This window comes from Amborella trichopoda, chromosome 10 (genome assembly GCF_054954075.1).
Source record: "Amborella trichopoda isolate Santa Cruz 75 chromosome 10, AtrichopodaSantaCruz75HAP2 v2.0, whole genome shotgun sequence".
NCBI classification, from domain to species: Eukaryota; Viridiplantae; Streptophyta; class Magnoliopsida; order Amborellales; family Amborellaceae; genus Amborella; species Amborella trichopoda.
Genome location: NC_142345.1, coordinates 34,377,505 through 34,403,641, shown reverse-complemented (window position 1 = coordinate 34,403,641; position 26,137 = coordinate 34,377,505). Strand labels below are relative to the sequence as shown.

Genomic DNA, 26,137 nt, shown 5'->3' with positions numbered 1-26,137 from the left:
TATATACTTTCCTTTCACAAAAATAAATTCTTTAAATGGCGGCGCAAGTCCTAGAAACTAGGAAACAAATCTAATGCTTTGATAGTAATAGGCAATCTACAACATAAACACCAAGTTTCATGTGCAGAAGATGGATAAGGAAATGGATCATATAATATAAAATAATCAAACATAATATAATATATAACATAATATATTTTATATTTATTTTAGTAATGTATATTTGTAGTATATAATATATGATATAATATTTACTATAATATAATATAAAATATTTGCCAACTGAAATAAAGTGAACTTTTTTATTTTTCAATATAAAAAAACTTAATATTTATAGATTTTCAAAATCCATTTTAAAACTTTCGGATGTTCAACATCCAAAATAGTTCATTTTACAGTCCCCCAATATTTTCGGATTTTGAAAATAAAAAATTTGTTTGAAAATAAAATTTTGGAGTTTTGAAGATTTGAAAATTGTAGAATCCAAAAACTGGAATTTTGGAATTTTCAATCTCCGAAAATTGTAAAATCCAAAAGCTACAATTTTAGGATTGTGAAGATCCATAATAATGACAATTTCATAAAACATTTTTGGGCACCTAAGAACGGGTATGCATGTAATATAAAAAAATTGAGTGCAATTAGTGAAAAATTTAGATGGTATTGTAATAATGGTAAAAAAAAACACATATAAAGTGATTTGAATTTGTATAAAAAAATTAAAATTAAAATACAAAATACAGTCGTAACTATTGGATCGGCCCAAATTCAATCTTAAAATGTAGAATTAGATATGTACCTTAAAAATCTATTGCAAAGGTTGTTTTAATGTAGGAAAACCATCTATTTGATCATCTTGATATCGAGATGTATGAATATAAAAAAAAAAAAAGTTTTTGAGCCTCAGAAATAGTGCATCTTGCAACACATTATCTAGACAGTTCATATTTAAGATTTTCATATGTTTATAGATCTCCTTGATTTTAACCATTTATGGAGTTTGAAATTTTCTAATTAGATATGAAAATAGATTTTAAGATAATCCTAAGATTTGTTTACAACAAAATTACATGTTATGATAAAATTTGGAGGTCAACCTTAATTGGATTGTTTAAGGTTGCAACCTTACAGAAACCGCAACCCATATATATATATATATATATATATATATATATATATATGGGTGCGGTTTGTATAGAGCCTAGGCTCTAAACAATCAAATTAGAGCCTACCTTCAAATAGTATCGAGAAATGTGGTTTCACTATTGAACATCTTTGTGATAGCCTTAAAATATATTTTCATATTTATTTATAAAGTTTAAAGCTCAAAAAATAGTGTAGATTGACATATCTATGAAAACTTGAAAATCTTGAAAATTGACAGTCAAAAGATGCGTTACAAAATACACTATTTCCAAAACTTGCAATCCATTTTTTTCTCATGTTCATGCATCTTGATGTCGATATGATTAATTTGAAGATATTCGGGCATCAAAATAACCTCTTCTAGTGAAATTTTTGAGGTAGCCTAAAATTTGATTGTTTTGAACCTCGTCTCTATATAAACCATTCCATATATATATATATATATATATATATATATATATATATATATATATATATATATATGGTGCAGTTTGTACAGAGCCGAGGATCTAAAAAATTAAATTAAAGCTCACCTTCAAATAATATCAAAAAATGTGGTTTCAATATATAAAATTTTTGTGATAGCTTTAAAATATATTTTCAACTCTAATTATAAAATTTTAGGCTTAAAAAATAATGTAGATCGCGCAGATCTATGAAAACTTGAAAATGGACGAAGGATGTGGATAGTGGCTTGGTTTATCGTGATGATGATCGAGCTTGCAAAGTCTTGGGCATTGGAAATGTTGTCGTCACTAGTTTCTCCCTCGCTAAGCCTGTTGACCACAATTTTTCTCTTTTTAAGTTGTGGACCACTGGATATTCATCTCTATTTTTCAACTTTTCTCTCTTTCATTCTTATTATGCATTGTGCCATGTAAGATCCTTGTTGGTCTAATTTTTTTGCCATTAATAACATGCTTTTTATTATGTCTTGCCTTGTCTTAGCAATTGACTTCACTAGTTTTGAAAGCTTGTAGTTTGGACAAATGCATTAAGACTCTTTTCAATGGTCACATAATAAGGGTGCTATAGTTTGAGTTAATTAGTTAATACTTTGTAGGTCTTTTCTCATATTGTTATGATGCAAACTTGGATTGGTCTGTAAGAAATTTTAATGAAAAAAATTCAGATTCATAAAGTAACTTATTATTATTATTATTAATTTAATACTTTTAAATTTTTTTGATGCTTTACCATTGTTGTATGATATTAATTATTTTATGTATAAATGCAGATGTGAACTGCACATAGATTTTAAGATATGTATATATAGATATACCTATTTATGTAGATACTTGTATATTGTATGAACATATTGTAACTAGATGTCATTTTTTAGGATTTACGTTTCTGACACTCGTATTCGTGTCGTAAATAAACACACGTTTGTGTCTACGTAATATTGGTCTCCACATTATAAATTTGCATCATGTTTAATTTAATGAAAAACTTGTGGGTGACCTTCTTCCATGGATCGGTGATTGGGTCAGTGGATCGGTCGGTTTAGGTTGATTGGGCGTCAAAAAATTTGGAAAAAAATAAAATTCATTATAAATTTGTTTCTTAAGTTTACCAAAAAAGGGATACTGCATTATGTAATTTCATTATTAAATATTGAGAGATCATTTTCTGTTTGAGTTGTTGACTATTACATTGTTATAAAATAAAAAAATACATGGTCTAAAGTGGTGCATACAATAATAAAGATACAACCTATTACCTGAACGAAAGACCCTGTTATTCTTTCTCTTTTCTACTGGTGATTCAACTAATTGATTTCTTGAGAAGAATTATTGAGCCAACTGATGAATGAAATTAATACACTTTATTCATAAAATTCTAATTTTTTATTTATGTAGTTATTTTTATATTACAATGACATTCTAATTCTAATTTTATGTAATTTAAATATCTACAAATTCATTTAAAATTTTGAACATTTTATCTGAATAGATATAATAAGCATATTACTGCAATCAAATTCATTTTAATACTCAAATTCATTCTAATTTAATAAATATAATAAAAATTTTAATATAATCTATTTATTCTATTTTAGTAGATACAATAAATAAATTGATACTCTCTACTTTATACATTCTATTTTAAATAGGAAAAAGTTTATATAAGATTGCAACCCTAAAATGTAGAATTAAATATGTACCTAAAAAATCCATCGGAATAAGTTGTTTTTATGTCGAAAAACTTTCTAAATGATCATCTCGACATCAAGTTACATGAATATGAAATAACAAAATGATTTTGAGTACCAGAAATAGTGTATCTTGCAATTCATTATCTGGACCCTCAATTTTTAAGATTTACATATGTTTATAGATCTACTTGATTTTAACCATTTTTAAAGTTTAAAATTTTATAATTATATATAAAAATAGATTGGGAGATAATCTTAAGGATTTTTTACACCAAAATTATATCTTATGACAAAGTTTGGAGGTGCGCCTTAATTGGATTTTTTAAGGTTGCAACCTTATAGAAGCCACACCTTTTAAATAACATAACTAGGGGTCGTGGTGGTAGCACCCCTCACCCTGGCCACCATATTATGGTTTCTAATCCATGGACACCACCCCACTAACATTTTCAAAATACTAACTCCTAAACTATTTGAAAAAATGGGTAAGGGTATGTCTTCCCCACGAAATTACCTCGAAAACAAAAATATATAACAATTACGAAAAAGAAGTTCGGAATTTAAATTCTACGCATTCTAATTTAATAAATACAATAAATAATTTGATACACTTTACTATACATTCTATTTCAAATAACATAAAATTACATGATAATATTTGTCTAAAAAATTGTATACCTTTTATTTTAAATTTGTCATAAATAACAAAAAGCTATTATTAGGTTTTAATAAACACCATTTATTAATAATCATAAAACTATGCTGATTTTTGTTTCTTATAGAAATTATAACAAATATTTTCCCTTTTTAGAATGTTTATTTCTTCGTAATTGCGAAGTAGAAATAATTTAGTTTATTCTTACAAAAAAATCAGTCTGGCTCATAATAAAATTATACATAGCTATTATTTTATAAAAACAAGTATAATTTCTGTATGATTTTACAAGCACTAAACTTGTTGGTATTTCTCAAAAAATAAAATAAAATCATAGAAATAAAAATAAAAAAATATATTTCTACATAGAAATAATGAGTAAACACAATTTTCTTCAAAATTTAAATCTTTCCAAATGACTATTTTTTTTCCAAAGGAAATTTTTATGAAAAATAGAAATTTCCAAGAATAACAAACCCAATATTGATATAGAATAAGTCAATGTGAGGCCCTGTATTTTAAAATCCTAAAAATGATTCACAACACTATTAAAATATAGAAATGTTTCTTAAAAAAGGGAGATATATTCTACGAAAAAAAAAAATTACCAATGAAAAATGAATCCAATTATATCAAAAGGAACAAGATATAAATGAGCAGCATACTTTTGCATCAATCAAAACCCCCAATGTAATTGTAGAAAACATTTGTTCTCAAAAAACCAAGAATTTCATGAACCCTGAACGAGCAAAAAAATCCCCATTTTTTTGACACTAGATGTACGCACTAAAGCGTCATGCATTAAATTGAATAATTGATATTGAATAACGATGTTGGGGATCACTTTGAACCACAACTATGAATAGATTTGGTCGAAAAACAAAGAAGAACGGATCGATATGGTGGATTTTGCTGAAAAATTCCAACTGAAATGTGAAATAAGTGAAAAATAAATCAAAATAAAAAAATACAAAATGAAAAATATTTATATTTTTTAAAGATGATTTCTAAAGATTTGTAGACCCTAAACCCCATACATTTGAAGTATAACATAATCAAAACTATGACCCTTCAAATCAAGAAACATAAACTGCAAAGGACCTGAAATTTTCGGGCCTAATATTTAACGGAACTAGTTTTTTTGATCCAATTCAAATTGATGAGAAATAGGACGGATTGAATACCCTTTAAACAAAACAAATATCTAAGAAATTAAGCCAAACATAATAATTTTGGTGGATTTTGGGGAAGCACTAAAATATTTTATGTTTTTGCCTAAAAATCCGAACTCTTTTGTGGGATTGATTCAATATATGGTTGGGATAGGATTTATAAGTTGTTTTAGATCACTTATTAGTCGAAATCTATTAGATTCTACAACCTTTGCGTTGTAAAATCTGTAAAATTCTAAAAAAGAGGCCAAAAGAAAAGCTTTAAAAAAGCAAAAGAAAATAGAAAAATTCAGGGGAAGTCGTTCTGTTAGATGGATCGCCAGTTCTGTCAACAGAATCAGTGATCCATTATAGGAATTGGCCAATTCATGATACCGGATACCACATGGGAAAATGATTAGTTTCTGCTGATTCTTGTTCCTGATCGGGTGAAACCTGAAATCCCTTTTCATTCAACACAAAAACCTATTACGCCCAAAAAAAGGAATAAATTGTAGTGTCCGATAGGGAGAGCTCAACCTAAGACGACAGTGGAAAGGAAATAAATTGAAGTATTAATAGTAAATGGTAATTTTAGAGGAGAACTAAACCCGAGAGAACCTCGAAAGGGAATAAATTAAGTTGTCAAAATGGAAGATCAAATAAAGTCAAATGTGACTTCATATTTATTGAAGATCCTAAGTCACATTTGGCTTTATATATTGAGGCATGAGTTCTGATTTTCAAGATATAAAGTTATAAAATGGTTGTCATATATTGAAGATTGTGGCAATATGAAAAAACAAATAAAAAAATAAAAGATGGGTACATATGTAATCATCATCATCAATGCTTTTTCTCAATTAATTGGGGTTGGCTATACGAATCCTGATAAACCATTATGCTCTGTTAAGGGTCATACTCAGTGATGCAATAAGTCCCTATATTTTTTCTCACTAACAAGTGTTATAATAGGTACACAGAACACAAATGCTAACTTTGTTTTGTATTTGCAAAAATCTTTGTTTTAAAAGAATTTCTTTAAAGGTGTGGTTTCCATGAGGTTGCAACCTTAAACAATCCAACTAATGTGCACTTTTAAATTTTATTATAATATATAATTTTGATGTAAAATGTTCTTAGAATTATCTCAAAATCTATTTTTATATCTAATTATAAAATTTTAAATTTAAAAAATGATTAAAATCAAGTAGATCTATAAACATATGAAAATCTTGAAAATGGACAGTGTAGATAAACATATGAAAATCTTGTAAGATGCACTATTTCCGAGACTTAAAATCTTTTTATTTTTTATAGCCATACATCTCAAGTCAAGATGATCAATCACAACGTTTTTCAACATTAAAATAACTGTTTCCGATGGATTTTTGAGGTGCATAGGTAGTTCTACATTTTAAAGTTGCAACTTTGCATAATCTTTTTCCTTTCTTTAATAACACTAACTTTGGTGCGTATTAGCATAAATTTCTATTTTAAAAATTGCCAAGGTGCCGACTGGTTAGGTTCTCCTACTCTTGTTTTTCCTCTCACTGCCTAGTTCAAAACATGAGGAATTTCAAAAACCAACTCAAACAATTTCACATAAGCTAATCAGTAGTTCAATAGGGCGATTGGTTTGACCCACCAGTCCAACAATTTTGAACTAGCTCAATTCTGGTGGGAAACTCAGTTCAACGGACCGGTCTAGTTTTTTAATGACAATGTTATATACTTTTCGAAAACCAAAAAAGAGTAAATTGGAATATTTGGCTACGAGTGGTATGCTTCAAGGGCCGGGCTGCCGAGCCCGTCCTAGTTAGCCCGTCCCTAAAAAAAAGTAAGTTCCGGGCCACAAACTATGGCTCTATGGGCTCGGCTAGATCTAGCGCCGTCCCGACCCTCGTAGTTCTTGTTTTGCTTTTATTTCTCTTTATTAATTTTTGGCCACTCAGGAGACGCCCCGGCCCGGCGCGTTTCCAACTTAAAATTTCGCCGAAATCAAAGGCAGATTCATGAGCATCAAAGTTTCGCCGAAATTCTACGAAACCTACCTGATCAAAGATGTCTTTCGATAGTCCTAATGCATGGATACTCTGTAGCAGCAAGAGGGTACGGAGAGAGCGGGGGATAACAGAGAGAGAGAGAAAGAGAAGTAATAATTGTAATGGCAGTGGTCTCGTCTCCAAACCCTGAGACTGGTACCGAAAGCGAGAGAGATGTAAACCCTAACCCTAATTTCTCAGTAGAGGGCGGCAATGGAGTTGGCCCCTTTGTTTGCCTCGTCAGATTTGCTGGGGACTCGGCTGGAGGCGCGCTGATGGGTTCCATCTTCGGCTATGGTCCGTTGTTTCATATCTCCCTCTCTCTTCTTCCATTTTTCCTGAATATTTTCTCCATCATTTTCTTCTAGTTCTCGTTGTTTATATGTCAAAGCATTCTCCATTGCATAGCTTCCGTTTGCTTTCTTCTGAAGTATCTAATGAATTTTTCTAGGTTTTTGTGGATTTATCTTGGTTTGGTTGAGATGCTTGTCTTAGTCTGGGAGAAAACTAGGCCTATCCCTTGTTTTGATTGACTAGTTCTACGTCAAGATGCTAGGCCCTCTCACTCTAGTCGTCCTCTCTGTAAACGGTTTATTAGTTTTGTTGATTGGACAATGTTGGTACACTTTTTATTTTGTTACCAGGTTGCCGCATAAGTGACCCACATCCCTATGTGTGATCTGAGTTCAGTTTTTGCACTGTTATAAAAGCATTTTTAGCAAACTATCAGAAACAAAACTAAGAAAAATACAGGCATTTGTAGTCATATTGTGCATAGAATGGTAGAAATTTAAACATACCAGTTCCACTCTGAATTAAAATTTAAAAAGATTTGCATAGTTACTCCACATGACCAATTGATAGGCAGTTAAGTATGAGAATGATGTCATTTTTTGTTGAAGTCATCACCATTGTTCAATTATCTGTAAACTTTGTCCTGGTTGAGCAATAATTTCGTACATGATGATCAATTGATAGCTTGGTCATTAATTATTAGAGTTATTATTTTTTGGATATTTCAATGGTAGGAGTCGAACTTGAGTTGTAGAATTTCTAAAGTCAACCACTAAACACTAGCCCGATTCCTACTTATTATTAGAATTAGAATGCAGAGTTTGCACCTTCTTGAGCAACTCTAGGATTAAAATGCCTTGTTGTTGACGAGGTCTGGAGATCATAGATCCCATTGCCCAAATACATAGTTTCCAGGATTGGGATCGGGACTGGTTTTGGTATTGGGTTGGGAGCATGGTCAAAGTAGCAGTTTAAGCCATGAAGGCTTTTCTTTTGTCTTTTTCCTACTTTTTAGTGAATGCTAAGCAATGAAGACTTTTAAAGCTGAAAAAAGTGTATCTTGCTAGGTGGTGGCCATTGTAGGAAATCCTGGATTCTTGCAGATGTGTGTGAGTCAAATTTGAGTTTGCATAGTTTCCATGTGTACACAATTGGTGCTCATCAACAGTTTGTATGCCTATTTGTATGGGTATAAAGATAATGATGACTGTAAAGATTAATGGTCCAGACCAGCTATGCTTGCTTGCTTTCGATCCTACCTCCAATGGTGAGTAGCCTTCTAGGCTCCATCAAGTACCATTCTTGGTGAGCTCACCCCAATACAATCAATTGGATGCCGGTGATGCAAGCTGATCATTTTGATCAATTGGGTCAGTAACTCAACCTATCAGCTGACGCTAGTAGCTAGGCTACTTTGGTTTACATAAGAGTTATGATAACCAATACTGTAGTCTAGGATATCTCTAATAATGTACATTAGATTTGAGCTTCAGTTATTAGGCCTCCCTAACAAGTAACCTGCATAGTATTTCTTGCACCCGTTTGCAAGTTGACTAATGGAATGCAGCATTAGCTTTGGCACGGGTTTGTGGCTTAAGCAGTTACGTTAGGATTCGAGCTATTGATTTCAAGATTTCAATCAGAATTGGAAATAGCAGCAAAGTTCCCTGCTTCCGGATTAGAGCAGGCTTGCTTCGCATAGGCTACACTGGGCGAAGCTGCTTTTAGGCTAGAGGTAAAAAGAAAAAAAATCCTTGTGGTCTAAATTGTGTCCCTTGTGCGCTGAGCTCTAAGTGTTAAAGGTCCTTATGAGTTAGTTTGTAGAGGTCTAAGTTCCGGCAAGTTAATGCTGCATAAAGTAGATTCTATAGGTGTGAGTTAGAGCATTGTCATGGTTAAAGACCCATGAGTCCTATGCGGCCTGGACTGTGATGGGTCTAGGTTCTGTTTATTGGTTGCAATGTAACATATTTTAGGATCATGCAATTCACCTTGTGCATGTTTAGGATTTCTGCTTGAACAACTCTTCCCTTTCTGCTATAATTTAGTGAACACCTTCTTGGGGTGTTCTGGGCCTCATCTTAGAGGTGGTGATGGTTGTTGTTGTTGTTGTGGTTGTTATTGTTAATATTATTATTACTACTTCTACTACTGCTGTTTTTATTTATTATTATTAATCCTATGTTAAAGTTGTCTAATTTATTATTTATAATGCCTATGTATGTTAAAGTTGCCTAAACCAATTTAAAAGAAAAAAGAAAAAAGAAAAAAGAAAATGTGGCCTTTGTGCATGTCTGCAAGCACTAATGACTTTACAAACACTAGGCAAGTCCAACAGATTTGGCGAAGTTAACTAATATAAGGAAATAGAAATTTTTGAAATTTGAAAGTTACCTAAAGTATAATGGTGCTTTTGAAATAGGGCAAACAAAGGGCCAAACTCCAAGTTTGTAGTAGCTGACTGAAACCCCATTTACCATGCCTCAAGTAAAATAGCAAGAGTAGCAGACGTATAGATCCACCAGAACATGCACTAAAAATCTGCAGTTTAAACCTATATTTTAGAACTTGTTAAGTCCAACTTGAACTGTGGCAACTTGCAAGTTCTATGGGGCCCTAAACTAGAAGGGGTCCCTACTGTATCATGAACTGCCAGGGTCCGTGTTCAGACCCTGGAAATTTCTTGTTGGACATGGGCATGCCCCCAAGCTAGGCTAAGTCTGACGAGACTCATTGAGTCTAACAAATAGAACAGAAATTTACAGGGGATAAAAAATCCAACCCCCTTTCCATTTTCTTCCAAACAAAACCTTCATGGGCCTTGAAAATTTGCATTGTTTAAAAACTAGCATTCGGCCAAATGGATCAGTCATCTGTGAAAGCTGTCTAGATCAGTGGATCGACGACCCAAATTTGTGGATCGGCTAGGTCAGGCTGATCTGGCCTTAAAAAAATTTCAATTTTATTTTAAAATTTGTAACAAATGTTTTTTTTTTGAGAAATGTTGACTTTTGTATTGTGGGAATTCCAGGGACGTTCTTTCTCTCACTTGCCCTGACTTTTGTATGAAAATTTATAATGCAATGGTTCCTGGAATTCCCGCAAAGAACGTCCCTGACTCCTTGTAATAAATGTTTTTCTTTTGGGTTTCCAAAAAATGGCGGTATTGCATTATAGATTTTCATTTTTTTAAAAAAATACATGAATATTGAGAGGCCGTTTCCTGTTTGAGTGTTTGTTGACCATTGTATTCATTTTATAGTAAAAATGGAGCATACAATTATGATGAATATGAATACAGGTCCTAAATGGAGAATACAGGTCCTAAATGGAGCATACAATTACGAAGTTACAACCTAATGCCTAAACGAAAGACAACGTTGTTCTTCCTTTTCACCATGCTGATTCCACTAGTTGAATTGTTGAGACAAATCATTGAGCTGATTGATTTGTGAGTTTAAAGGTTCAGACTCGTTAGTGTTTTGGCGGACTCTACGCGTCTTAGTAGTTCATGAATGAAGCGGGCATGGTAAACCGCTATCCATACACTAAATCCCCAAGGCTGGTCCACCCCTCGTGCATGCCTCCATGATCCTGCTACTGGGGCTTAGGTTGGGTATATCTTAGCTGGGACTGGGAGGCCTCATAATCATCTTTTCTACCATCTCTCCCCCATATCCTTCCCCCTCTCCCTCAATAAGTACATGACCGTTATATCTCCTACGAATTGCTCAAATAGTGACAGTCACCTCCTTCCTATTTGCCGCACTTTCTTCGTTATCTTCATGTACAATTCCCTCAAAGCGTTCTCTCTTATATGGCACTGGCTCATCTTCCACTACCCACTTCTTGGCTATATCTACGATAGATATTGCATCTTGGTCGATTGGATTGTAGTCTTCAAATTTCCTTATTATTTGTCGCTATCAAAGATTCAAATTGTAACGAGCACTTACGAGCTTTGAAAGCCCCTCTGAAGTCACCAATTTCTTTATAAGTGTACAGCCCATAGTTATTGGAAATGCCTAGGAACCCAAATCACATTAAGAATCGGAATCGCAAAATCACGGCCCGCTAATGGATTCGTGTTTTCAAAATCGACGCTTGTACAATGGGAATTGCAGGAAGCGAGATTCCTATTTTTTGAGAATCGAGAATTGACCAATATGGAATCGAGATTCCACCACATATAGAATCGAGATTCCACCACATATAGAATCAAGATTTTGATCTCCTTGGAATTAAGATTCCTACCTCCTTGGAATCGACCTCCAAGGAATCGAGACTCTGAAATCTTAGGAATCGAGGTTTTGAAATCTTAGGAATCGAGTTTCTAGCGTATGTGGAGCCGAAATCGCACTAGTTTAGAATCGAGATTCCGACATATTTAGAATCCAGTTTTTGATTCATACCAGTTTGGGATCTGTAATCATATTAGTTTAGAATTGTGTATCCCAATTGGCAATAGAGATTCGTAACTCTATGGAGTCAAGTACGAAGCCCCATAGGAACAAGTTTCCTATATCAATGACATCGCGCGCTTTATCGACTTAGAAGCTATTTAAGCAATTGATATCAAATGTCTCTTATTAGACTGAAAAGTTCCTCAGATTTGAAGTCAATGTATTGATTATTGAACTTAGGTCAAGTAGTCCACTAGGGAAGTTATCAACAAAAGATACAAATGTTATCCCATGTATTTCTAAATTGTATGTGTTGTACTTATCAATTATACTTTAAAGAAAAGGCAGTGCATCCTAGCACTATTAGAAATGTGATTCGAGCCAATCCTAGCACTATTAGAAGCATTCGAATCGAATGAACATCTCTACTCCAATTACCTTTAAAAAGTGGTAACCATTCACGAAATTGGACGTTATGTACTTTGAATTTATTTTATTTTATTTTATTTATTTATTTTGCTTGCATTCACATTATGCTAGTGTGGTAGGGGAGAATTCAATCTAAACATAACGCACACATGGATACATTATTGCATGAATTAAAAAATAACACATGGGTAGAGAGATTTTGACATCAAACAAGTATCTTATGGACATCGAAGCAAAATTCCATGTTGATTGAATCATAATTCCTTGCTCCTACAAACCAAGGTATTTTATCTTGTAGATTCTAGATTCAACACCACAATGAATCTAGATTTATTACATGCGGAATTAGGAATAAACAGACGTGGAATCTAGACTCAATAAATGTTGGAATCGAGATTTGAAAAATTTGGGACCGAGATTCCACAAATAATGGGATCGAGATAACTAAAAAGGTATGAAACAGGATTCCTAACTTACAGAATTGAGATTCCGAAGTTCCAAGATATGGTTTTTGTGAAGATTCCTTGTTGGAATTATCGAATCGGGATTCCAAACTGGAATCGCGACCTCGGTAGAGATACTGATAACTATGGTACAACCACTGGAATGTAATCTAGTTTCGCTCACACCCTTTAATTGAATATTTCTCAGAAAGCACCTCAATTACTATCTTCCTTAAGTGAGGCGTGTTACAAACATGTATCTCCCACCACTCTGTTGAAATTATAGTTATCAAAATCTTCTAAGGGGGGGTTTGATCCTGCTCTAGAAGCGCGATCTCGCACTTTGAGACACGCGATCTCGATTATGAGCGACTCTTTGATATTTGGGAACTCGATCCTGGAAATCGAGGAACTCGCTCCCAGTTATTGGGATCCAGATCCCTTTGTCAAAAATCATGGTTTCATGAGTAAGCAGAACCATGACTCTACTAATCTTGGAATTGAGTATCCTCTACTTTGGGAGCGAGTTTCACATGCACATTTGGTTCATATACAATGGAGTGTTGATCTCCAATTTTTTATGACCTGCAGACTTTCTGAATGCCATGATTTCGTACATAATAGTTCACAAGTTTACCACCTTGTGAATTGTGACTTGTATCTAGTTTCAAAAAAGGCAACAAGAGAGGGCAAGGAGAGAGGAGGAAGAAGATGCAAAAGTTAGTCGTGTTGTGATTCCATTGAAGAATGTCAATATGCTTAACTTCCTTGGGGCTAGGTTATTGGGTCATGTCCACCTCCTAGATGACTTCTATCGCTTGAATGTTAGTCAATCAAATCGAGCCACTTATGGGGTTGCCTTATGGATGGTGGAATAACATGTATGCTTAAAAATGTGAGGACTCTCCTGTGTATAGGCCTTTGAGCCCCAAGTAATTTTTGACAAAGGAGAACTACCAGGAATTGTGTTATGTTATGTCTTTCCTTTTTTCTGTTTTGCAAAGGAGAGCTTAGTTATCACGACATTTCTTTTTTAGGAACAATCTATGCCAACATTCTTATATGTAATCATCATCTGTGATAATCTGTATTTTTTTTTTCTCCTACCTCTTTGACTATTTGGTCCATTAAATCTTCTAGGAGAACAATTCCTACCTCACCCCTGTGAACTCTTCGTTGGAAGTGAAGGCTGTGCTGTCCCATGTGGGCAGTAAATCAGAAAATTTTGATAATCTTTTGATTGATTTTCTCTCTCCAGCCCTCACTCATGGTGGTGACGTTGTTATTGACCAACGCTACTTGAAGTCCCTAATGAATTTTCCATATCCTCCTCCTCCTCATTCAAGATTGGCTCACTGAGCTCCTATGCTGTTGGGGGGGCTTCACCTTAGCCTCCCCCCTCCCTTTTGAATGGCCATGGCCATTGGCTGGTAATGCAGGTTGTTGGTTACATTGAAGGAAACTCCTTGATGATAAAACCTCTTGCAATAGCCTGCTTCACAACATTCCTTGCACCTCTATTCATGCTAGTTCCGATGTTTGTCTATTGTCACTTAGGCTTGGAGAGGAATGGGTTGTTGCGACCCTAAGTCATAGGCCGAGTAAGTCTACTATGTGCGCCTCAAAGTCTACTATGCGCTCCTCGATAGCAAACGTGGACAAGTCATGAGAAGTTTCTTGGACATTTGATGCATGGAACGAGGAAGCCCCTGACGACCCCTCTGCCGCATTAGAACTGCTACCAGGTGACCTTACACCTCCATACAGACCCATACCGGCTCCTCCATACGTACCCATGCTGGGCCCTTTGTACATACTTGCGCTGGCCCTCCATATGTATTTATGCCGTACTACCCACCACACATACCCATGTTGCACCCACCATATATACGCATGCTACTCTTCCGACATTGCACTTCCTCTAGTCTTGCTCTCTCTCCTGGCATTTCCTCCAAGCTTGCTCTCATCTCAAGCACTGACGCAGTATAAAATTTACCAGCAAATACCACCCCGGCAAATTAACTGTGTTTTAGAGAGAGAAATAAAAATCATGAATGAAATCACAAGAAGAAAGAACAAAACTTGCAGACACGAGAATTCCGACACGGGCCAAATTCAAGAGAAGAACAACACCCACGAAGGGCCTCTCTCTCTCTCTCCAAGAAAACACTTTCTTTATTTCATAAAATCCCCCTCTCCAATTATAATTCACGTGCTCCTTTTATAAGAGTTTACATTCACCACCCTAAAGATAACTACTAAATTAAGATAACTAACGAAATATGATTGACTCAATTCCTACACACGCCTTGCATGTTCTATTCCAAAAAACACATAAAAAACCTTCGTTCCTAATCGAAATTTATCTTTTATTAACAACCTAATTTACTCCTATGAGCTAAGGAAATAACCTCCTTATAAAAAGGAAACTACCAATTAATACCCTACTATTTATAACCAAAATACTCACCCTTATCTCTTATTCTCACGCACCAACAACTACCATTATACTTGCAACTAATAAGTTATCCATTCCATAAAAGATAATTCCTATTTAAAACCCATAAAGATAGCTAAAGATGACCGTCCTTTACTACATGTGCAAACCCATAATATAACTTTCTTAAAACTTCTCTAAAGAGAACCATCTAACCATCGTATTCTTATTTCTAAAAAAATTTAACTCTAATAAAAAATAAAAAGTCTACTCAACCTCCAAAAATAAAATTATCAGAAATAAAATTAAAAAATTGTAGCATCCAAATTTTGATCTGCATGAAGCGCCATGTCGAGGTCAAATTACTCATTTGCTCCTTTCCGACTCTATGACATGTTGAGGATGACGATCTCCTCATTCATCATTTGTTTGGCTTCCTTGTTACTATGTTGGCTGTTAAGAAGAATTATCTACTTCCTCACATTTTGAGAAACATCATATGCAACAACGTTACCCTGAACCCTTGCCGAGTGTTGCTTAAACCTTTGTATCCCACTATTGATCACTCTATGGCAGTATTTACATATAATTTTGTTCTTTTTGTGGGATCCTTTCTGACCCCATGCTGCAATGCCCGATCTTCTTTAGATCGGGACATGGTGAAAAAGTGAAACATGTTGAAAATATCAGAGGGCTTAAAAAAAAGTTGTCATATGTGGTGAAGAATTTGAGGAAATGTGAATATTTTGAATAAATATTATATTAATTGTACAAACAATAATTTCATACTTTATTGTAATGTTCTAAAATCCAAAATACAAAATGGAAAATATAAATATCTATTACGAATGATAGCTAAGGATTTGTAGACCTAAAGTGAGTGTTGCATGGACACGGACACGAGTATCGTGTCTAGTATGCGTCCTAAGCGTCTAGTACTTCTGTCTAAAACCCAGTGCGGTCCCAACACTTCCATACAACTATTATATATGAATTTACCATATATATAATCATAGAAAATTTTAATTTTAATAAATTAAAATTAAAATAAAAAAAAATAATTATTATGTTTGAAAACTAGAATATATTCCACTGTTTTATGTGAAAGCAATTTGTAGAACCATTGATAATATAATATATCCCATTATAGCGCATTTAGATTCCATGACATGTAGTTTAGATTTTAAAATGTAAACATATTTATTAATAATGTAAAAGGAATATATATACAAAAATTTGATATCCCTAAGTGCATATGTATACACATGATAAACGGGTATATATATGTTTACGCATTTATGAAAATCGAGAGAAGAGAAGATAAGGGAGAAAGTGAGAGAGAAGATGAGAGAGAGTGAAAGAGATGTCATGAAATAATATTTAAATACTTGTAAAAGAGTCATTCTTATTAGTACCTCGATCCTTGAGAAGTATATAAATCTAGAAAAAGTTTTTTGTTTAATAAAAATTTAAATTATGTGGACTTTGACTTTTCAAGTGCACTATGTAGGTGGACATGTCATAGAGTTGCATTTTCATCTAGTAAATATTGTATATCTCCCTTGAGTTACATGGAGTAAGTTGTGGCGTGGTGGATTTCCTTTTTAGCACGCTGCCAACAAGTTAAGAGTTCGAAACTTGGTGAAGAAATTCCCTGTTGTTCCGCATAAAAAGAGGATACGGTGCGTCTGAGTGTCAGACACACTCTATTTAAGTATTGATACAAGGCATATGATATAAATATATAGACACATACGGATGAGGTGTCTATAACCTGTCTAGGCGACAAGTGTCGACACACAACACAAAAGAAAATTTAAAGTGCCTATATAATACTGTCTAAAGCCCCACCAAAATTTGAATATTATCAAACATTATTTCAAAAAGCGTCTTGTCTAGTGCCTAGGCGGGCTAGGGGGTATGGGTGCTAGGTCCTAGGGGGGCACCCAACGCGTAGTCCTAGGAGGGTGCCTAGGAACTACGCCTGCCTAGGGGCAAAAATGCCTCTCCTGTGGAGGGGCATTTCATCTTTTCTCCCCTAAATAAGTGGGGGAATGAATGGGGGGTGGGGGTTTAGGTTCATATGTGACCTAAACCCCTTTTGTGACCTTTTAAAGTGACAAAAACTTGAAAAATACCACATTTTTGGCATTTATATAAGATTGATTGGGAATTTCAGATTTTTGAAAAATCGATCCAAACATCATTATTTTAGTTTTGGATTTGATTTTGTAGATTTTTGAAGCTTAGTAGAGGGTTTTTACCGAGCATTTGAGATTGGGAAATATCTTAAAGGCAGAAGATTCAAGTTCGAGCAATCCAACTTAGTGAATAAACTTCGTAATTGCTTTTGTTATTTCTAGATGTCTTATTTGGTTTCTACTATAAGGGGTCGTTTGGATACCTGGAAATATAGTCTGTGAAATATATTATTGGTGTAATACATTACTGCGTAATACATTGCTTGCAAATGGATTGTTACTGTTTGGGTAGTGTTTGGCTATGTCTGGAAGAAATATGGGAAATGCATTACCAACATTTTACAAGCACTTGCCTATAAACTATCATTTATTTCTTTTTTATCAAAAATTCTATTGAAATGCAGAATTAAAGTCATCATCACACCATTCCAAAAAGATTTTCTAATAATAACATCATCTCTATTATAGAGAGAGAGAGAGAGAGAGAGAGAGAGAGAGAGAAATAAAGGTATTAACAATCACCATTCTAAAGATAGAGAGAGTGCAAAGTATTTATCTTAATAACCAATCCATAAAGAGAAGCAGATAAATCTAATTAAAGTACAGAGATAGAAATCAATTTAAGCGGCATGTATCTTAGTATGTTTAATTTCTTCTTTTTTTGAGACAGCTAACTGTATTGCTATAAATATTTTACTTGGAGTGTTTGAACGGAGAGTCCCTCCATGCTAGGACTCTCTGTAAAAATTAGGTCTACGGACCCTATACAAAATGATCGTGTGTATCTGTCCAATGCTATACAAAATATACATTGAGATTACAAAAAAAGGGCTTATAATATTGCCCCTTTACACCTGTGATCGTAAGCAAGCTAAAAAACCAGGCCACGCAGTATTACATCGTGGTTCCTCTGTGGTCCGAAACGAAGATAGAGGCTTCACCCAGAGCCCTGGCCCCGTCCTTTGCCAAGAGATCGGCTAGCTCATTTGACGTTCTCAAGGTATGAGTCCATGAGATGTTTATATCCCTTCAAATATGAGCGATTTCGTCAAAGATGAAAGTAAGATACCATGGAGGAGAGGAAGTCCCTCTTGCCCATAATATTATATTTCTAGCGTCTCCCTCCACTATTAGGTTTTGCCCCCAAGATCGGTTGAAGCTCTTGATGCCCAAAAGAATGGCCATAGCTTCGGCGTGCTGAGAATCTTGAATGCCAAGGTATTCAAAGTAGATGAACAAAGTTGTGCGGTTTGGTCTCTCTCTTTCTCTGTTTAATTTCAGCAGCATCATGTATCATACTCTAATAATTTTAGCAGCATGTAGCTCACCTTGATTATAAAAAGATTGCACCGAAATTCATATCAGAGAGTATCAAAAGAATTCACTGTTGTTCATATTAGATATAACCTAAACTCCAAAGAAATTTCTTAAATTGTAGTGAGAGAGAGTCCATATCAGGATTCAAAAAAAGAGCTTGAAAAACTCAAGAGAGATATTCCCAAATAATGAATCATACAAAAATCTCAGGAGAAATTTCACAGAGAGATACCCACACACAAAAAGCAAATATCATATAACAAAAACCCAAAAAGTAAAACGATTGACCTTATGAAATAAATATTGGTTACTACTGTGTGATAACCCCATGATCAAGATTTCTGAAAACTTTCATAATTACTGATTTTATGTAAACTAAAATAACAGGAACGAGTCAAATCAACCTATAACTTTACTGATTTATGGAAACTAGAGTAACAAAGAACGAACCAAATCAACCTAATCTTACCTGCTCAAATCAACGCCTTTGGCTCGTAAAATGTTTACTGTTGTACAATGTTTTAAAAAACGGTCCGCCTGGCACCTAGGTGGCCTGGACCAAAAATCCACTCGCCTAGACCCAAGTGGCCCTTCACGTGCGGATGTACTTGGGCGAGCGCCTGGGCAGGCCCCTTGGGCCGTAAGGCCTTTTTCTTGTTTTTAAACTGCCCAAAAGGGCAAAAAGGGTCATTTTGATCCCCAAAGTTGTATAAAAACGTTATGGGGTTTATTTTTAACCCCCAAAGTCCAGAAAGAGATACAAAAATGGGTAACTGGTTCAAGAAACATCTCATTGGTATCGGAGGGATGTTGCTCATTGTAAAAAGGATCCTTATGGGATTACAGAGAAGATTAAAGATTATATGAATTTAGTAAAAAAGAAAAAAGAGGAAAAAGATGCATGTATAGTAGAGCTAAGGTCTGCAGTTCGTGTTTATGATGATTATGAGGGTGATGAGGGGGGTGATGAGGTGGAGCAGCTTGTTATGTCTTAGTCTAGGAAAGGAAAGGAGTTGTTATTGGATGGGGGGGGGCTTAAGAGACCTTGGCTTAGGAGCCTATGGATATTTTTTTTACTCTGCCCGACCTTGAGGTTGCAATTGGGAAAACCAAAAAGCAAACAAGCATTGAAAATAGAACCAAGAAAGAGAGGATAGAGAGAATTGCTTAGTATATTACTCGGTAGTTTTGTGAGGCGGGCATTCTTTTCATTGCCGTACGTGTAAGCTGCTTCTACACCTTGATGGAGGCAATTGACCAATTTGGGCCTGGGTTGAAGTCCCAACCCCATATGAGCTTTCAAAAGAGGCGCAGGTCACGAAGGAGATTGTGGAGTTGCAGGATGCATGAGCTCAGTATAGGGAGTTTATTATGATTGACACTTGGAATGACAAGAAGGGAAGAAGTCTAATGAATTTGTTGGTGAGTTGTTCTTTAGGGATTGTTTTTTTAGGTTTTTTGATGCCTCAAATAATAGCCATGGTGCTATGTGCATATTTAAAATGCTTGATAAGGGCATCAAGGAGGTTGGGGAGCAGCATGTTATACAGGTAGTCACAGATAATGCTGCTCCTAATGTTGTTGCCACGAATTTGTTGCGCATGGGCTACACCCTCATATCTTTTGAACATCATGCACAATACACTGCATAGACCTCAATATGCATTTTTTTACAGTGTATGGAGTATGGAGTGTATGGACTATGGATGGACAATGTGTTATGCGTTCGTAATGTGTTATGCTTCAATATGCCTTTTTTACACAGAATTTGGACCTAAAATAGTTGGATCAGACACCTCCTACCCACTTTGCAACAAACTACTTGGCTGTGGAGTCTATTTTGCAGTTGCAAATCGCTTTGAAGAGGTTGTTTACTTTTGAAGAGTGGGGGAAAGACTGCCTCTCAAGGTTCCCCGAGGGAGTGAAATTAGAGGGCATGGTCATTGATAAGAGGGTCTAGTCTAGGTGTGCCAACACCATGGAGGCTACAACTGCTTTTGTGGCATTGTTGAGGATGGTGGATGCTGACAAGAAAGCCACCATGAAGGTCCTCTATGAATGGATTGAAAGGGCAAATAGGCGGCTATTCGAGAGAAGTTCAATTTTGCAAACAAAGTGGTGGAGATCGTTGAGAGAATGTGGAATGAGCAGTTAGGCAAACCAGTTCACTGTGTAGGTAAATACTTATTTATACATTTAGAAGTTTAAATATTTGAATGTGTCATCATTGTGAGGAAAAATGGTCTCTCTATCTTCGTGTTGTCTAAGTTTTTATTTCCACCCCAAATATTTATATTCGACGCTTATTACTCCCAACAAGGTCATATAAGGGTGTGAGATACATTATTGGAAGATTGGAGAGAAGCCATAGGAGCCAACTAGAGGCACTGAGGGAGGTAAGAGTTAAGGAATTTCATATATTGAGTACATTTGTGAGTTTTCTTTGAAGCGCTAAAGCTTGTTTTTCTTAGGGATACGAAAGGTATTTCACAACTAGACTTGCTAAGTCTTCTAGCAATGCAATGGATCCAGGTTATCTCTTAACTAATTATGCGTTCTTTCACACTTTCAGATTATAAGATTTTTTGATCCTTTCTTACCAGGCCCTTTGGGTTTTATTTCAGCTGAATGTTGGCAATAAATGCTTGTGACATAACTTAATTAAGGAAGATAATAATCAAGGTGCTTTTTTAGACATGTTGAGCTATTTGGTGTGAGCGAAACTGGAGTACATGCTAGTGATTGCATACTCCTAAGTGGAATCAGCTGATTCAAGTGATTGCATAGTACAATTTGAACCTCTGCAAGCGACAAGTAAATAGGAAATTTGAGGACTATGACCTAATCGACCTATATGCAATATTTGTCGTAGATATGCTGAGGAGTGGCTGGTGGAAGAGGAGAAGCCAATGGTAAGTGAAAGAGCATTCCTTGAGGCAATTGTTGAGGAAGATGTTGAAGAAGGTGTGGACGAGTAGGGAGGAGGAGGTGACCCACCAGTATTTGTGCGATTCATAGGAGATATAAGCGGTATGTACTTGTTGAGGATAGAGGGGGAAGGAGATGGAACCGGGGGGGGGGGGATGTGATTGGAGAGAAAATGATTCTGATGCTACTTTGGGGATTTCTGGCAAGTAGAGCGGTTTACCATGCTTGATTCATTGATGAAGCCCTTGAGCGGGTATAATTAGCTTATGCTAACGAGTCTAAACCCCTAGACTAATACATCAATTGGCTTAATGATTTGTCTCAACAATTCAATCAACAAAATCAGTGTAATAAAGAGGAAGAAAGCGTCATCTTTTGTTTTGCTATTAGGATTTAACTTCATAATTTCCTGCTCCATTTTGGATCATGTGTTCATAATTATGACAATTGTATACTCTATTTTGATTGTGAATGAATGCAATTGTCAACAAATACTCAAACTGGAAATGCCCTCTCAATCATCATCGTCAAAGCCTTTTCCCAACTAATTGGGGTGGCTACACGAATCCTGTTCCATCATTTTGCTCTATGAAGGGTCATACCCTCAGTGAGGCCATAAGTCCCCATATCTTTTCTCACATACAGTAGGTTCAGGATTCGTGATGAGTTTTGGCAAAGTCTTACGTTGGTTGCCTACCTAACACAACCCAGTTCCTTCACTTGGGCATGGGACGGATTAAGGGAAAGTTTAAAGTCCTCATACTTCTTAGACTAGGAAATTCCCTCTCAATATTCATGTATTTTTGCAAAATAATGAAAATCTATAATGCAATACCCCCATGTTTGTTTTTTTGGAAACCCAAAAAACAATGTTCATGGAAAATTTAAAAAAAAAAATTGATCTTTTTTAAGACCGAGGCGGCCCCATCCCGACGATCCACCAATCTAGATTGCTAATTTGAACCAGTTTCCAAGATGGCTGATTCACCTGGCCGATCCAAATTTTTAAACATTGATTAGCATGAACACTGTTTTTGAAAAAATTGGTGGATTAAGGGTAAATGTTGTCTGTTGCAATGAAGTGATAAAAAGTACTCAATAGACCAATATTAGCAAAAGGACACGGTTTCTATGCGGCCAGCTCACATATTGTAGAAATGCTGGCTTGGCAATAAATATATTTTTTATATATAATTTGATCTTAATTTTTAGGGAATATATAATCTTTAATATGGAGATCATGAATATGAAAAGAGTAATGATCCTATGAGACCCTCCCACACCCATGTTTGTAGGACCCCAAAGGATCACCGGTAAATTTGGCATAGATTTCTAAAAATTTATCACATAGGTGTGGGACTTGACTTTGATATCTGTGCCAAATTTAGTGGTGATCCTTTGGGGTCCTACACAAATGGGTGTGGGAGGGTCGCACAAGGTCATTTCGCATATGAAAAATACAATAAAATTGAAAACTAGAAATAATAATTATAGTAAAGAAACATTAGGACCATTAGTTACACTTGTTTTTAGGTGGATCACCTATTTGCATCCATCTTTAAGATGGATGCTTTATACCTTTGGACCGCATATTGTAGAAATGTGGTCCAGCCCGCATGAAACAATTTTCCTTAGCAAAATCATTGCCATTCTGACTATCAGGATTGAAGATTGTTGATTCCTTTTTACTTGAACATTGCTTGGGGATCTAATTGTAATGAGTTGGCTAAAAATCAAACAGTAAAGTGCTAATTGGTTGGCTGTGTCATGACAAAAGGCTCTTTCTGCTAGCACTGGCGATCCTTGCTAGTTATATGCAATGGATGGACAGAAGCGAGATTATCTTTGAAGAGTTGCACACATACTCTGGAGTTGTGTGGTTCATAGGCAATTCAGAGGTACTAATCCTAAAAATTCAGGTTGTGTTCACAATATTTTGATCAGGTGTCACAATAAGCAATCTTTTTGGATCAGATACAATATGCTTATATTTGGTTGTATGACTTTTATCTAAGTGAATATCTGTCTGTTTTTGTCACCATTGGAAAATCACTTTTTGATTTTTGATGCTTTTCTTGATACTAAATGATAAGATGACTATCTTGGAGTTTTATTTAGTTTTTTTTGGTTCTTCTAGATATCTTTTTTGTGGTTTCTTTTCTGTACATAGATCTCTTGAGATGTTCCTATATTTTGAATTTTAGGTTCAGGATTGCTAAAGAAAAAAGGATTGAAAGGCTCCTTTGCAGATGCTGGTTCATCTGCCAAGGTGAGTTGATGAAATTGTAGCAATCTTTCTGGTTCCGAAGTTGTCTTTTTATTAGGCGCTCTCCTTATTAATCTTTTTGTAATTGGATGAAGAACTTACTGCTTGTTCAATAAAATCTCCATTGCATGTACATGCGTAGACCTTTGCCGTTTTATCAGGAGTTCACAGCCTTGTTGTTTGCTGCTTGAAAAGGCTGCGAGGAAAGGATGATGGTAGGATCCTCTTTTGCCTTTTCGAACTCTCTCATCAAGACGTATCATGCTCTGGGAATAATTTATTCTCCTATCTACAGTGATCAATGCAGGTGTAGCGGGATGCATGACAGGTCTTGCTCTTAGTTTCCCAGGTAAACGCATTTCCCAGAATTAATGTGCTCTCTCTCTCTCTCTCTCTCTCTCTCTCTCTCTCTCTAACAGGTGGATCTCTTCTCCTTTTTTTTTTTTAACATCAGGTGCACCACAGGCTCTTCTCCAAAGCTGTGTCACATTTGGAGCCTTCTCATGTATCATCGAGGGGCTGAATAGACAACAAACTGCAATGGCACTTCCTTCCACTGGTTGGAATGGAGGTATCCCTAATACCTTCTCTCGTACTCTCCCTGTTCTTCCTCCCTTTACACTGCCACTACCAAACAACATCGTTGAGGGCTTCTCCTCCTTTTGTCAATCTATGTCAAAGCCTGAGAAGCGCAGTCGCCATTGATGAGGGTTTTAAGAACAATTGGATTTTTGAGCGAGTGGTACCTGTAAATTATTTCTTTGTAAGTGTGAGAAGACATTCATGAGCGATTTTCTTATTGACAAGAGTTTTGGAAGTCCCCTTTGAACGGAGTTCGGCATTAGTGTTTTGGTTAAGGGAGAGAGAGAGAGAGAGGGTTCAGTTGATTCTAGTGTTGAGAGAGAGAGAGGGTCAATTGTTTCTAGGAGGGATTTGGAAAATGTCGGGTTGGACAGAGTCACCTGGTCCAACCCGGGAATCAGTTCCATTTCAGTTATGTGTTTATATAGGAAAATGAGAGTTTAGAAGGGAATTGTCGATTTTGCAGGCGATTTGCTATACTAAAATGGCGATCTGGACCTACTTTTGGTTGGTTCAGTGTTTTTTCAAGTGGTTTTTCGCCGGTTCTTTATTTTTTATTTTTTCTGCACAGTTAAACGGCAATCCGGAGTGCCCATTCACCAATTTGGGCTGATTTTTGGTGTGCCCCATGCGGGTCGCCGATCTTTTTTTTTTAAAATCACTGGTCTCTAGTGTTGTTTCTTATTGGCATTTGAATAATTTTAGTGGCCCACATCTAAGTGGGGCGTGTATTTTCTCCACTGAACATCAAAGAAATGGGAATAAGCGATTAGGGACGTTATGTGTTTGCGTAGCCGCCAAAAAAGAAGATAAATTCTTGTTATGGTCAGCGTTACATGGACACCGGTGTCGTATTTAGTTCGAGTACCTAGTATGTTGGCTTAAAATCTAGTACGGTACGTGTTCATATGTTTATATACACGTGTGCAGACACACATGTATGACATATTTGATACATAAGTACAGTTACTTTCAATTTTTTTCGGTGAATAATTAATTTAAAATTAGAAGCTTGCAATTCAAATTGCATATAGAGTAATTTACATTTTGGAATTATCAATCACATTTTAATTTAATAAATTAAATCATTTTTATGTTAGATGGTATTTTTTAAAAAGTTTATATGCACCCATATAAAATATGCCAATAAATTAATTCATAAGGATATGCATATAATAATTATAATAATATATTAGAAAAACTGTTTACACTAAGACTTTCATGTAATAAAGGGCACACATAAAGGTATGCCTGTCCTTAATTGTTTCCTTTTAATTATGGAAAAAGTTTATATTAGTGGGAGGTTCTTAACAAACAAATTAAAGCGCATCTGAAAAATTCATTAGAAGAGGTGCTTTAATGCCCAAAATTCCTCAACTTGATCATCTCAACTTCAAGATGTACGAACACAACAGGATTTCAAGTTTTGGAAATAGTGAATCTTGTAATGTATTTTGGACCGTCAATTTTTAAAAATTTCAAGTGTTTATAGATATGCTCAATCTAAACTATTTTTTAAACTTTAAATTTTATAATTAGATATGAAAGTAAATTTTCATGCCATTACAAAGATTTCCATTATTGAAATGACATCTTTCCACACCCTTTAATTATTGCTTTCTAGATAATAAATGCACCATTAGGCATTTGTTGGATTTGACTTTAGTTAGTAGATATAATTA

The 26,137-nt window shown here is 35.2% G+C and overlaps 1 protein-coding gene across 1 annotated transcript; it reads left to right on the top strand.

The window, feature by feature from the left end:
* Positions 1-7,197: 7,197 nt before the first annotated feature.
* On the top strand, positions 7,198-24,690 carry LOC18446637 (chloroplastic import inner membrane translocase subunit TIM22-2). The gene is made up of 5 exons (XM_006856748.3): positions 7,198-7,452; positions 23,812-23,876; positions 24,016-24,088; positions 24,169-24,222; positions 24,328-24,690. The coding sequence occupies exons 1-5, from the start codon at positions 7,278-7,280 to the stop codon at positions 24,576-24,578; spliced, it is 618 nt and encodes a 205-aa protein (XP_006856810.1). The 5' UTR covers positions 7,198-7,277; the 3' UTR covers positions 24,579-24,690.
* Positions 24,691-26,137: the final 1,447 nt, after the last annotated feature.

Coding starts and splice junctions, on each gene's coding strand:
- LOC18446637 (XM_006856748.3), top strand. CDS start 7,278: ATGGCAGTGGTCTCGTCTCCAAACCCTGAGACTGGTACCGAAAGCGAG. Junction 7,453..23,811: donor GGGTTCCATCTTCGGCTATG/GTCCGTTGTTTC, acceptor TTTGAATTTTAG/GTTCAGGATTGCTAAAGAAA. Junction 24,223..24,327: donor TCTTGCTCTTAGTTTCCCAG/GTAAACGCATTT, acceptor TTTTAACATCAG/GTGCACCACAGGCTCTTCTC.